The following is a 13,986-nucleotide window of genomic DNA, read 5'->3' as shown; positions in this document are numbered from 1 at the left end:
ACACAACAACTGCCAAAATAACCCCAAACAAACAAACTAGAAAAACACAAAACCAACCAACCAACAAAACCACATGAATACAAAAAACACCCCCAAAACACACACACACAAAAACCCCCACACAAACAAACAAACCCCACCAAAACAAACAAAAAAAACCAACCAACAAATCAACAAAAAAACAACCGAGGTACGCTGGCAGAAGAGGTGTCACAAAATGTTCCAACTTTCCCCCTTATGGAGGGAATGACTAAGCCAACCAGGGCTACTACACATAGCATGAAACTCTTCTGCCTCCAAAAGCAAGCACAAGTGGAGACAGCTCATCTGCTTCAGGAAAGATTATGGGCATTATGTCACCACAACATTTTAATGACACACGCAGAAAAGCTTGAGATTCCACTGCCCATCTTCAAAGCCCATCAGCCTCTTCCTTTTGTGTCCATCAAAAACGTATTAGAAGTTAATGTCTTAAGACTTCAAAAGTCCCTTCACACAGGTGTCCAAATGAATTCTTACCAATGATCTTAAGAATATACACATCAAACATAAAAAAAACTTATGTCAAATATTTGATTTTTTACAGTGCTTGGTTTTACGAGATGCTGAAAAAACATAGTTATAGCTAGTAAAGCACTATAAGCTTGTGAACCCTCATGCTGATTTATGATGGTTTTCCAAGCATTTCTCTCAAGTGCAGGGAAGAATCACATTTCTGACCTGTTTTAGACTCTGGACTGATGTTGGTCAGATTTCTGGCACGCAACTGTTTACAGATTCTAGGAGTCAGTAGTTTGCTGTATTAAGGCCGGAAAACTTAAAAGAAAAGATCCTGTTTTCACTTTCCAATATTAACGATAGAAGAATTATTGTGGAAGTAGTATATAGTTAGTGCCTAAATATAATTTTGAGTGGAAAAAAAATTGTTAAGACAGCTTAGATATTTTTATTCTCGATCCCGTTTGTGCACATGTTGTGACTTGGTGACATCATGACAAGTATTCTACTGCATACCAATAAAACAATAACGCAAAGAATTAATTATTTCTGTTGCCTCAGAATGGGTTATAGCTTCATAATATTAAGTATTGTAATAGCACTCAACAAAAAAGCAATTTCTTACCCAAATAAAAGAACTAAACCCATGAAATTATGCCTGAAGGTTTGCACAATGGACAATATGTTTTCCTCACTTCTCATGTGGTTTTCTTGTTTTCACAGTTTTCTATGCTCTGAAATCCACTTGTCAAAAATGGCAGTGCTGATGTTTAGAAATGACTTTTTAAGAAAAACATACTGGTTTTTGTTTTTCAAACAGACTACATTGCACCACACACATTTACAATACCTAAGTTCTCTGTATTTCACTTCATACTGTAGGTACTGAATAGCCTTCACTATCAACACAAAGTTCACTACCAACCACAAATTCTAATGGTTGTTTTTCACTCTTTCCCACAAGTGTCCCAACCCTGATATTAGCATGCTCTTGCATGGCTCCTAGACACCCTGAAACCATCTCTGCACATGATACCTTGGCAAGACACATTCTAAGAAGACCTGAGAGGTAAGTATCAGTAACATGGCAATGCTTTTGGTTTTGGGGGGGCATTCATTTTTATTTTTTTTTTAGTCTAGCCTACAAAGATATGCAGGCTTTAGCCTGGGCTACATAAAAAAGTATTGGTAGCAGGTCAAAGGAGGTGATTCTCCCCCTCTACTCTGCTCTCATGAGACCCCTACTTGGAGTCTCACATCCAGTTCTGGGGCCCCCAGCACAAGAAAGACATGGAGTGGGTCCAGAGGAGGACCACAAAAATGTTCAGAGGGCTGGAACACCTCTCATGTGAGGAGAGGCTGAAAGAGTTCGTGTTGTTCAGCCTAGAGATGAGAAGGCTCTGGGGAGACCTTATTGCAGGCTTTCAGTAAGAGGGCTTAGAAGAAAGAATGGAAAGAGACTTTTTACCAAGGCCTGTGGTGACAGAACAAGGGGCAATGGTTTTAAATTGAAAGAGGATAGATTTGATATGAGGAAGATATATTTTATGATGGTCGTGGTGAGACACTGGAACAGCTTGCTCAGAGAAGTTGTCGATGCCCCTTCATTGAACACATGCAAGGCCAGATTGGACAGCGCTTTCAGCAATCTGGTCTAGTGCAAGACATCCCTGCCTGTGTTGGTGGGATTGGATTGGATGATCCTTGAACATCTTTTCCAATCCAAACCATTCTGTGATTCTATGATCAGTGAAGGATTAAAAAATGTAGGTAGCAGTTCCCTGGCACTGTTACTCTATTAGCCATTTAATAAACAATTGCTCCAGAGGCAACTGCATACCAAACTGTACAGGTCAGCCAGCAACCATAGGCTTTACATTGCCGCAGTGAAAATAAAACCGAGAACTATGACTATAAACAGATAGGAAACCAATAGCACAATTTCAATCTGAAAAACAGAGTAACATGCAAACACATACCAGGTATGAAAGAAGACAATACACAGATCAGAGATGAAGAAAAGTACTTAATGCCTAGAAAGAGACCTACCAAGCTGAAGCAAATATGGCTGGATATCCATATATTTGGAGTAGAATTGAAGGAATAAGAAGCCACAGAAGCTTGTGCTAACCTGTACATGAAAAAAAAAAAAAAAAGGAAATACTAGTCTCAGCAGATTATTAGAGAATGTACAAAGGAGAAGAGTAAGAAGAGTAGAAGGGAAATCAGGAATGACAAATTGAAAGTTGAAATTGAAGCTGTTGCTATAGTGGAAATCCATGATGACTAAATTTTCATGTGAAAATTGCTACCAGAGAATGGATCAAAAGCAATAACAGAAAAATAATCACAAGTGGGTATTAGAGGTATTATAAATATCTTAGAGAAGTTTTCAATAAATTTGGAGCTGCTTCAACACCAGATTTAATGAAAGCTGTGTATCTGACCAACTAAACACTAACGAACTCTTACTGGTATGTCGGCACGCATTGAAAATTAGGTCCTGAACAAGTAGCCAAGTGAACAATCAAATCAAGGCAGAAGGCTAACAACACTTGACAACAATAAACCTGGTTCAATAAGGGTGAAAACGACTGCAGAAAATCTGGAATCTTAGAATATCAGAAAGGGTGAGCCTTCTGGTAGACTGAAAGCTGTCTGCAGCACGATGCCTCACAGCATGAGGACAGCTGTACCAGAGATCAGATCAGTTGTCCAGTTCACCGCCCAGTGTGTGTCCCAGTGGCCTTCTGCAACATCACCGGTGACAACGAAACAGGTATGCAGTGGGAGCTCCCAAACTCTTGGCAGTATATCACAGGTGGGAGATTATAGCTTCATTGTTATGCTAATAACCCTTAACAGACTTCGCTTTCAATAATTTGCCAAGTTATTTATTGATCCCATTCATACTTCCTTGTACCTAAAACATCCCTCAGCAATGAATTGCACAACAGGACATCCTAAAATAGCATTTCCTTTTGTTTTGATCATGTTGCCTGATAATTTCACAGAGTACTTCTCATTCTCTGCATTCAGAGAGATCATTAATCATTCTCTACACTGCTTCACCATGACACTGTTGATTTTATGTTTCTCTGTCACATCTCAACCATTTCTCTTTCTAAGAGGAACACTTTTTAGCCAAGTATTCCAGAAAGGGTCAAACATTTCTACTTCCATTTTTTTTAAGCTTAATGTTCCTAACATAAGGGCAAATACACAGTTACTTTCACTTGTTCTCTTAGGATATATAGAAGAAAAAGTAGAAACTCTTCAGAACCAGTTTCCTTCTAACAACAATGCAAATGGTAAGGATAAGTCCTCACTACATGTGCTGATATGAAACTGTAAACATGGTCTCCTCACATTGTTTTTCACACTAGCAAATAATACGTCTCTTTGGTAAAACAAAAAGGTATGCACACTCTTCCAGTCAAGCCACATGCAAGTAGAATATAGCTAAGTTTGCTCAGCTGCATTTTCTGGAGTACACCAGTGTAAGCCCAGAGTTTCAACCTGATGCTTATCAGTTAACAATTAGAGAAGACTGAAAAACTCACACACTCTAAGACCATTGATGCAAAAGCGTTTACATTACGAACCCCAACGAATATTTCCCTCAAAGATGCTGTGAAATGTGATATGACATCTAGAACCTGTAATTTCTATAGTTCCGATGCTTGTTATGTAGGAAATTAAATTTTAAACTTGCTTACTTCAAAGATATTATAGCTGATGAGGAAGCCTAGCAAGTCATTATCTTTTCTTAAATTGATACAAAGGGTATTTAGTCTACTATAATAAATCTGGCTATACTATTAATGTATGAAATATAAATATCACCACTAGAGATGCACGAAATAAAAACATTAAATTCTGAAACCTCACAATTTGCCATAGTACAGGCTTTTTGTTTGAAACAGAACTCAAATCTACATTAAAAGTAGTTTCCAAAGTAGAATTATACCAAAGAGCTCATTTGTCACTAGAACTCTGAGTTTTTCATTACATAAATGGCTGGGGCTGGAGGAAGGTGGGGGCACACGGTGTTGATCAACCTGCACTCTTCTCAGAAAAGTAATTGCAGGAAATCGCTAGAACTGCAGAAATGACTGAACAGTGAGCTTAGTGATCCCGTTTCACTTATTGTAAAGCAGATCATCAAAATCTCCAAAGAAGAATGACTATCTCTTAGCCTTGCTTGTCTCTCTTCTTAGATGAATAGTAAAAGCCTGCATGCAAATAATGTATGATTACTACACAATGTATGTAAACTAAATATGTATGTTTACACTACACTAAACAAACACAGACACCAAACTGATTTTATGTCAAGGGCATATCAAAACCATTATACATGAAGTAGCTGGGTACAATTAAGGAAAACCTAATACAATCCTATAATCAAGGTTGAAAAATACAAGTGTAACTATGTGCCTCCACAAGTATGGCTAAAAGATAAGAGTAACTTAAAACAAATTGTGTTTGGAGTGAGCTAATTTGCCTTTGAATTTGAAAATCTTTGTAAGAAAAGGTACAGTATACCTTATATCTCCATACAGAAATGTAATGATGAAAAATGAAGATTTAAATAAATGTATTAAAAGACAATGACTTTAATCTAGTGTCTCAGAAATGAAGAATACTTCCTTTAGATCCTTCTGTGTCTAGACAAATTCTGCTGCTAAAAATGAATCACTTCTCTTGTGAGCACCATTCAAGAAGTATATCTGAGAACTGATGAGTTGGACCTAATTCTAACTATCACTTCACCCTTCCCTTTTCAACAGACATACAACTGATGTTATCTTTGATGATATTGTCACGGATCACAATTAATACATTATTAGTGCTGTGACTAACTTAGAAAATAATTTCAGAATTAATTTTCTCTTTCACCCAAAGTACTGTGAAACATATTAATTTTATTAAGGGTTTCTTTTGAAGCGACCCAAAACTTCCTCTTCAACAGACATCGAAGCTGTTAGGGGTAAAACTCCCAAGGTGGCTGTTGGTCTAAGTTGAGATGGATTATTGTTGTAGTGCTTCACTTGGTGAATATCCTGCTGTAGTAAAGTAAAACAAAAGTTTCCTTCCTTTCCTGAAGGCTGGCTTTCATTTCTTCATGTCTGCAATGGTAAGGGGAACCTAGCAATTCTCAAAGATGTTTCCTGCCACCTGATCTAAAAATGATGCTCGGTGATTCTAACAGGGAATGTCTCCTGGTTCAGCATTGTGTGGCTACAACATCAGATGCTCTGACCTGAGGAACTTAAAACAGAGATGGCATGTGGGAATCCCTAGGGGTTCTATAATTTATGACAATAACAACAAAAAGTAAGCTGTCACTACAGTCATATTGAACATTTCTACCTTGTGGATGCTTCAAGACATCTCACATCATACTATGTAACACCACATGAGGCAAAAGGTTTTTACAAAACTCTTAATTATTTTTATATACATTGGCAGGCCACAGTAACACACCAACATCAAAGTCCTTTATGTGAGAATGTTTGAAATAGGACTGGTCAGTGCTTGTGCTTTGATAGGTCAGCCTGAGTAAGAGACTGAGCTATTCAGAACAAAAAAGAATGCAAAGATACACATCACATTTTACTTTAACAAAACAGAGGTCCACTTCAGGACAGAAAGTATTTTTTCCTCAAACTGAAAAAAGCTTTTGAATATACAAAGATGTCTTGTTTTAAATCATGAGCAACACACAGTGCAACCATGAAATCTGAAAACAGGCTATTAGAGTGTCAAAGATACAAACAACAACGTATACATCAAAGAGAAAGGATTCCACTTGTGCATCAGCTGTTTACCTTCCTGTGTTTGATCATATTCCAGACCATTATACCTGGTTTAAAATGCTGCTCAGGAGCTTGAGAAATCTAATTTGAAACATTATCAATATGTTCAGGTATACATGTTTCAGAATCGGATACTTAAAATAGAAGAGAAATGAATTCTACACTGAAAAGAACATAGAAATAGTACAACAGATACGAAAAACAGTATCAGGAGAAAGAAAGTTGGCTTGTGTTTGTAGAACATAGGGCTATTCTATATTCACAGCAAATACGACATTCTAATTTTCAGTCAATATTCTATTACTTTCTAAGCTAATAACTAACTAACTAAGCTAATAACTAAAATTATTAGAGTGGATTTGGTTGTTTGCTTTTCTTAATCACTTGTAAAATAGGAAAATATCAATATCAAAATATACATTTTATGGCTACTTAATCACAATTTTATTATTCATATAAACTTCCCTAAGCTAGTATTTTTAAATAATTTTTCATCATTTATTTTCTCCTGATTTTGGTCCCTGTTTTTCACACTTAAAGAGAGCAAGTTTATAGTCGAAGGAACATGTAAGGGTTTATATATGATACTCAAAATATTATTTTTTTAGTAATTATGCTTAAGATAACATTAACAATTCTTCATCTACTTAAATGGTGTATTTGCATTTTGAAGTTTCATAACAGCGAACTTAAAAAAATCTAGACTGATCATAATAAAATCATCACAGAATATCAGACTCCTTCATATATTAGTCATGCTTTGGAGTATCAAAGATTTATTACTATTTTTGTTTACAGAGTTACATATACATATTGCAGATGGGCAAAAAAGCTAACTGACTTGGGGTGAAGGTATTTTTTTTTTAAAAAATAATGTTGTTTGGAATATAGCAAAGTTGCCCTAGGTGTCGTATGATGGACATGGCAGATATGGGATTTAGATCATGACTAAAAGGAGCCTACATTGTCCAAAAGGATTGAGATACAGAACTTTACCGTTGTTCACATAATATCACCATTTCTTTTTTCTGTATCTGCAGAAATTTGAATGAATAGAGCAAGCTAAGACAGCTATATTTATCTAAGTTGTGAAAATAAAATTTTTGCACTTTCTTCTAAGTAGAACCTATTTCAGGTATTACGGTTGTTCAAGGAAGATAAAAACAAACACTATTCATCATCAAAGTAAGTAGGCCACCATGGACACATTGTTACTTTACTACCTTTTCAAATGTATTTTTAAGGAAAAAATGTATAAGTAGACTTCTCAGGGAGATTAAAATAAATGTAGATCAACTAAAGAGCAAAGTACATTTAACAGCCTATTATTTTTCATTTTGAAACAAGTGTCACATATAGTAAAAACGTATATTTTGAAAATTAATATAGCCTTAACCTGAACTTTTTACAAAAATCAACAAGTATAATTTCTTACAGATTATTAAATCCTTTGCAGATTTTTGTTTCACACCAGTTCTGAATTCAAAGAGAAACTCTAGACCACTAAAGCCATAAAATTTTTGTCAGCTTGTCATCATTATTTGAGAGATATCTTTAATTTTGTCTCAGAAAACTACATTCCTGTAATTTAAAAAAGTTACATCCAGCTATTCCTGTTCTGCTCTCTGATGTTACATTTAACACTCTGATGTAAAACATCTAATGGAACAGTAACAGACTTCAGACAGTTTGATGGCAGCTACAACAGTAGTTTTCTAAGAAATTTAAGATTCTGACATGTAGTGGGAGGTGGTGTGAGCAAAGGAAGACTTCATGTGCTGAATCCCTTGTGTTTCTGCCAGTGCATTCAATTAAAGGTCCTACAGTTTCATATCTCTAGAGTTCTAGACTTTAAAAAGAGAATCTGGCTTTCCAGATGTCCTTAAGTATCTTTCTGTACGGCTTTAAATTTTTGGCTGAGAACACCTCTTTGTGTATATGCACAATTGTTTATATCTCAAAGTTGGGTTCCCATGCTAGTAAATAAACTGAAAATGTGAATTTGAGGTGTTTACTTTTCATAGTGATTATTTCTTTGAAAGTGGTAAACAAATAACAGACTTAAATAGGGAAAGAAGAGGAAGAGGAGGTACCAGCTGAAGGTCTCTGTTAAAAAGACTTAGGCCACCTTTGCTCTTGGAGTCTAAAGTTTTCTATTCACTGGAACCTCTGAAAAACCTAAACAGCTGATAAGATGCTCTGGCTAGAGACAGAGAAGGAGATTAGGATGTCAAGACATGTATTTTGATAAGAATATTAGCAAAAAGTTTTATCTTATTTTTCAGACTTTCAAGGAGGGGGGTGGGAAGCACATTCTCAAGTGAATGTAAACATTTCCTTTTAAGCATGGAAATGACCAACAAGACTGTATGTGGTGTGGAAACACTGAACCATTAACTTTCTAAAACTTGAAAAACAAAAATAGCATCTACTTTAAATACCTTATGTCCCTATTCAAAACATTATAATAATGTGTTTTAGAAGGAAAAGTAGATTTCACAAAAAATAAATACTTCAGACACATTTCCACACAAAAAAAACCAAACACAACAAAACCAAACCACTAACAATAAAACCACAAGAAAAACCCCAACCACAACTTCCAAATGTATTTTGAAGTCAATTTCATCAGACAGTTGCAAATAGCTTAGAAACTGCATAGTCATTTATATACTTGAAGTGTTTTACAAGACAACAAATAAGCACTAGACTAGAAGGAACATACCTGAAATGGTTTAGAGCTTCTGATGTAAAGTGTTTGTCTGATCCATCTATTTCCTTGATTTCCAAATTTGTACCACAACAGCCATCCCTTTACGTTACTCACAGCTCTCTGCAAGACTGACAGCTTGTAAACTTGCTTTCCAAACATATGATAATGAAAGTTGAAAATGCAGGTTTCATTGCCAGGAGGGTTGAAAACAGGACTAAGCAAAATTGCTTCATCTTGGAATTGGTGTGGCTTGGAGGATTCTACATAGAGGTAGTGTCCTCTGGCTGTGCCTGTAGTGTGATCCTTCAATGGGCCGGTATTAACCGTGGGGGTTGGACCCTCTATCCTGATCCAGTCTAAGTCATCCTCAACATCCTGCTCCCAATTGCACAGCCCGTTTTCAAAGTTACATTGTAGCTCAGGGTCTGGAATGTAAACAGAACAGACTATTAAGTGAAAAAGTGAAAGCAGCATCGAAAGGTGACTGGGCTTCAACATACTTTCCGTAAATGTCTAACACAATGAAAAAAATCATTGTCTCCTTGTACAGATTCACCTCTGAAGAATGAAAGTACACTGGACAAAAACAAAACAATAAATCCTTCACTTAATTACCTCCTCTTTCAATATATATCTGGTAAATGGTAAACAAATAATTTATTGAATAAACAGAACTGTTAATAACATTTAATTATTTATATCACTAAATTTATGTACATTTATAATTTAAGCATGCAGAGTTCTTAAACTGAAATTTGACTGAGTAAAGGATTTAAAACTGAAGATAATTGCACGAAATACACAACAGGATATAGTCTTGTATACATGTGTAGTAAGTGACCTAATGTGTTTTTGCATGACAGAAATAGTTCTAAAATTGTGTTGTATTTTAGATCTTTATTATCCTCATTAATAGTATTTTGATCACTTTATCAAAGCTAAATTAAAGACAGGCATTTATAACAGAACTGCACTTTATTATTTGACACCAGACAAAATATTTGACACAAGACAGAATATACAAAATATATATATATATATTTAAAAAAAAAAAAGTTTCAGATGTGGAGAACTTGCATTTCATCATTGTATCTGCTCTTTATAAACAGTAACTGACATACTAGCCACTTTTTTTTTTTTTTAATTAAGCTGTTATTTTTTGTGAAGTTTTAAACTGCAAGCCATGTAGCACCTTCTTACTATAGACTTTGAAATGGGTTATAAAGAAGACAGAAGTTTTACAAGTGTGAAAACTGAGATAGGCTGGAAAGTCTTACTTTCTTTTAAATTCAGATCAGTTTTAAGTTGATATTCAGTAAATGTCATTGTAGGCTTGTATCCCCTCAAGCATGGAAGGTGTCCGCTGTTTCTCAAACTCATTGTGATTTGCATAATTTAGTTACCTCAGGATATGGTAAAGCAACTGCTAGTTAATTTTATTTCATATGAATGTTCTTGAGTTCTTAAAATTGATGAATGCATGCTTTGAGGAAAAAAATCATCAATGGAACTCTTTGGCACTGCAAGGTGAATCTCTAAAATATGACCAAATCATAGCTTTCCTCAGCTCTTATAAGATCTCTCTTTGAAAGGGGCAATCATGCCCAGCATGATTAATATCTTCTAGTACAGATATTTTAATGTTTTTGAGGTAGAAAGACTTGTAGGTCACAAAAAGAGATAGGACATACACTCCTCTCAATCAATATACATCCTCCACTGTACTTCCATCAGTGCAATCAAAGACAGCATGTTAACCCAAATCAACTGGCAAAATGAGAATTCTCTCTTCTAAAATAAACTCATAATGCATGTGTGTGTTTTAAAAAAGTTAAAGAAATACAACTTATTTTAGTAAAGGAGGTTGCATTACGTTTACCCGCAGCTGTAACTTATCATATGCATTTAGATTAAAAATTTTCAGTTTGTTTCATCAGTAACTATATTCAGTTAAAAAATCAGCGGCTGTGACATTGATAGGCTGTAATAATAATGTGCTTCTTTACTCTAAGGATGAATTGGGCAAGTAGATTTTTGTTTTATGTAAAGTAAGTAATAATGGAAAACACTTACTACAGTTCTCTTCATCCGATCCATCCCCACAGTCATCCACAAGATCACAGACCCGTAAACTGTCAATACAAGCTTTTGTGTCTCTGCACCAGAAATGATTAGGACCTTCACAACTTAATGCTGGAGGTGGAAGAGCACAGTTTTCAAACATAATATCATCAATAGCTGAGATACCATCATAAAAACCCAGACTGATTTTAACAAGTGATAATTGGAAAGGATGTGGAAGGCGTCCAAGTTGAATGACTGCCTTCAACCACTGATTTCCCTCGTTGTAATATGCCCTCCAAAGGACAGTAGGATCTTCCAGCCCATCCACAATCAAATGCATCTCTGCTGCTCCAACTGACTGTCCGTAATTGTAATACCTAAAATCATAACAAACCAGTTAAGGATGCAAATGATGAGAATGGATCACATCAAGTATAATGACCAATATATTTTCTATCATAGCTCCATGAAATGATTCATTTAAATTTAACTCCCAACTTAAGAGACACATTTGCTTTCACATTAAGCAATGAACACCGCTAACTCAGATGCATAGTATGTTTTTTTATAAATTTAATTCAATACAAAATTGCAAAGTTTCAAGATGGAAAACCAGAACACTTACTGAATGAAAAAGCACAAGTTCTATCAATGTTGGTTATTCCTAACATGATGCATTTTTACAGCATTCTTGGAGGATCTCAAAGCATTTAAAAATCATATATACATAGGTGACAGTCATACAACAAAATTGGGAAGACAACCAAGAAGAGAACCAACAAGCTGTAATTTCCAGAGCTATAGTCCAAGTTTGAGTCTTGAGTCTTTAATAAAAAGGTATTACCCTCTTCCTATGGCAAATGCATTTCACATTACTCAGAAAAACTGCACTTAATAATATCAAAGTCAGGCTTTTATTTTAACAGTAGCACCGCTTTTGATCTTAGTGGATGGATTATCACCTCTTACTTTTTCTGTCTCTCTTTGACAAGAGGGCACAGAGACTGAGACAAGACAATAACTGAAAGGGTTTTGTTATGTATGTGAAAAAAAAGCTTGGAAGCAAAGCTCCTGTTCTTTCACTGGAACTTTTACATAAAGATGACATGACCTAATTTTGGATAAGTGACTCAAGCAACTACTGGATTTTTAGATGGATTATTGTTCTTGGGCAAAAATCTGAAACATTTTCAAATTTATTTAACCAAACTAGAAATTTTAGCAAAATTATTGTGGTATTTGTCTACATATATGCAGACACAATCCTTTAAAATAATTATGATCAAAACCTGGCAACAAAGTCATCCCATGTTCTCCAAGTGCTTCAGCTTATTTCTGCATATTGTTCACAATGAAGACTATATGATTAAAGAATAAAAAAAAAAACCACCACACTGAAGAAGCAGGTGTGTCTATTGCAAACTATAATCTAAATTTCAGTCCAAGAGAAGCAATGTGACATGATCCATGAATTTTAAATCTAAATTATTTCATACCAGAAGGACAATGTGCAATTTGATCCAGCTTGCCTGAACTTCAGGCTTCCTAGCCCAGCTACTTGTGAAATGCTGCTGCTGTTTTTCAGAATGAACATAAAATGACCTGTCGAAATAAAACAGAACACAATTTTTCAGGCTGAAGAAAGAAAGTTTTTAAAGGTATTTAAAGCCTTCACGGCCTCCATTTTAAAACTGATTAAAGAACAGGTGTATCTATGCCACTTCTTTGTTTCTAAACCTGGCTTGTCTTACCTTCAGAGGTGTTGTAGGTGTGATCCCACAGAGGAGCTTGCTTCTGAAAATCAGGGACAAGAGCACTACTGGAACTTCTCACCCAGTCAAATCCATCTGCACCTGCAGTTTCAATCCAACCACAGCTATCTTTTTCAAAGTCACATACAGCAGCTGAAATGGGGGAAGAGACATTACTTTACTAAAGAAGATTTGCAGTATGAAAAGGAAATAAAATGTTTCTAATATGTCTCTGATAATCTAGAAAAAAGTCTAGGAAAAGGGTGCGTGGAGACAGAGTACAAGATGGGAGAATATTAGTTCCATAACAGTTGGGTAAAACAGCAGTCTCACTGGAAGAACCAAACCATAGTTTTGTGCAATGTATTCAGTAAAACAAGCCCTTCCCTCAAAAGGCACAGCAGTCAAAGCACGCAAAGCAGGTGTGGAGGCAATGACAACAGGCTCACCATCCTCACGTTACAGAAGAGGAACATAGACATGCAAAGCAGTAACAAGCCTTCTGCAAGATGTTTTAGGGAATCAGTGTTGGCGCTAGAAATCAATTCCTTATCTTCTGAATCCCAGCAAGTATGCTAATGATAGCAAAACGTCTTCTCTAGTCATAATAGGGACCAAGTTAAATACCAGGCATTACTGAAACATTCTGAAACACAAATGACTGCAGTTAAAAAGATTTGAAAAACATATTCAGCTGCATTCTTCAATTCTTCATTTAAAAGAGCAGTGATATTTTAGAAAATGTATATACACAAAATAAAGGAAAGAAAGGAGTGGAATGGTGTCATGTATGAATGAATATAATTTAACAAATATTTATTGTGTTAAAATGAAGAAATACAAGGTTTCCCTCTTCTGCACTTAAAAAAAATCCTCATTAAATCACAAAATGATATTTTTGAGTTCTGCAATTATAACAGACTTTTAATAGAAAACATTAAGAAAATTATTTCAATATTTTTTAAGCAATAATTTATTAATATATGTAGATTAAGCAAACAAATACTCAGACATGATTGTCAGGATTCTACTCTAATTTTGCGATGTCTTATCACAATTTCCAGTGGCCATGCCATTATGGTATAGAAAACATACATTTTAGATTCAAATGAAGGCTTTGTTTTTTTCTTTCCATTCT

At 35.2% G+C, this 13,986-nt stretch overlaps 1 protein-coding gene across 1 annotated transcript in view; it reads right to left on the bottom strand.

The window, feature by feature from the left end:
- Positions 1-13,986, bottom strand: part of MALRD1 (MAM and LDL receptor class A domain containing 1) — a gene marked incomplete at both ends in the record, with an annotated part of 247,721 nt that overhangs the window by 177,665 nt on the left and 56,070 nt on the right. The window contains 4 exons of the mRNA XM_080364215.1: positions 9,046-9,458; positions 11,107-11,474; positions 12,594-12,699; positions 12,849-13,001. Coding sequence (XP_080220341.1) covers positions 9,046-9,458; positions 11,107-11,474; positions 12,594-12,699; positions 12,849-13,001 — 1,040 coding nt within the window. The remainder of the gene's footprint in view (positions 1-9,045; positions 9,459-11,106; positions 11,475-12,593; positions 12,700-12,848; positions 13,002-13,986) is intronic.

Source organism: Nesoenas mayeri (genome assembly GCF_963082525.1).
Source record: "Nesoenas mayeri genome assembly, chromosome: 2".
NCBI classification, from domain to species: Eukaryota; Metazoa; Chordata; class Aves; order Columbiformes; family Columbidae; genus Nesoenas; species Nesoenas mayeri.
This window is presented reverse-complemented; position numbering and strand designations above follow the sequence as displayed.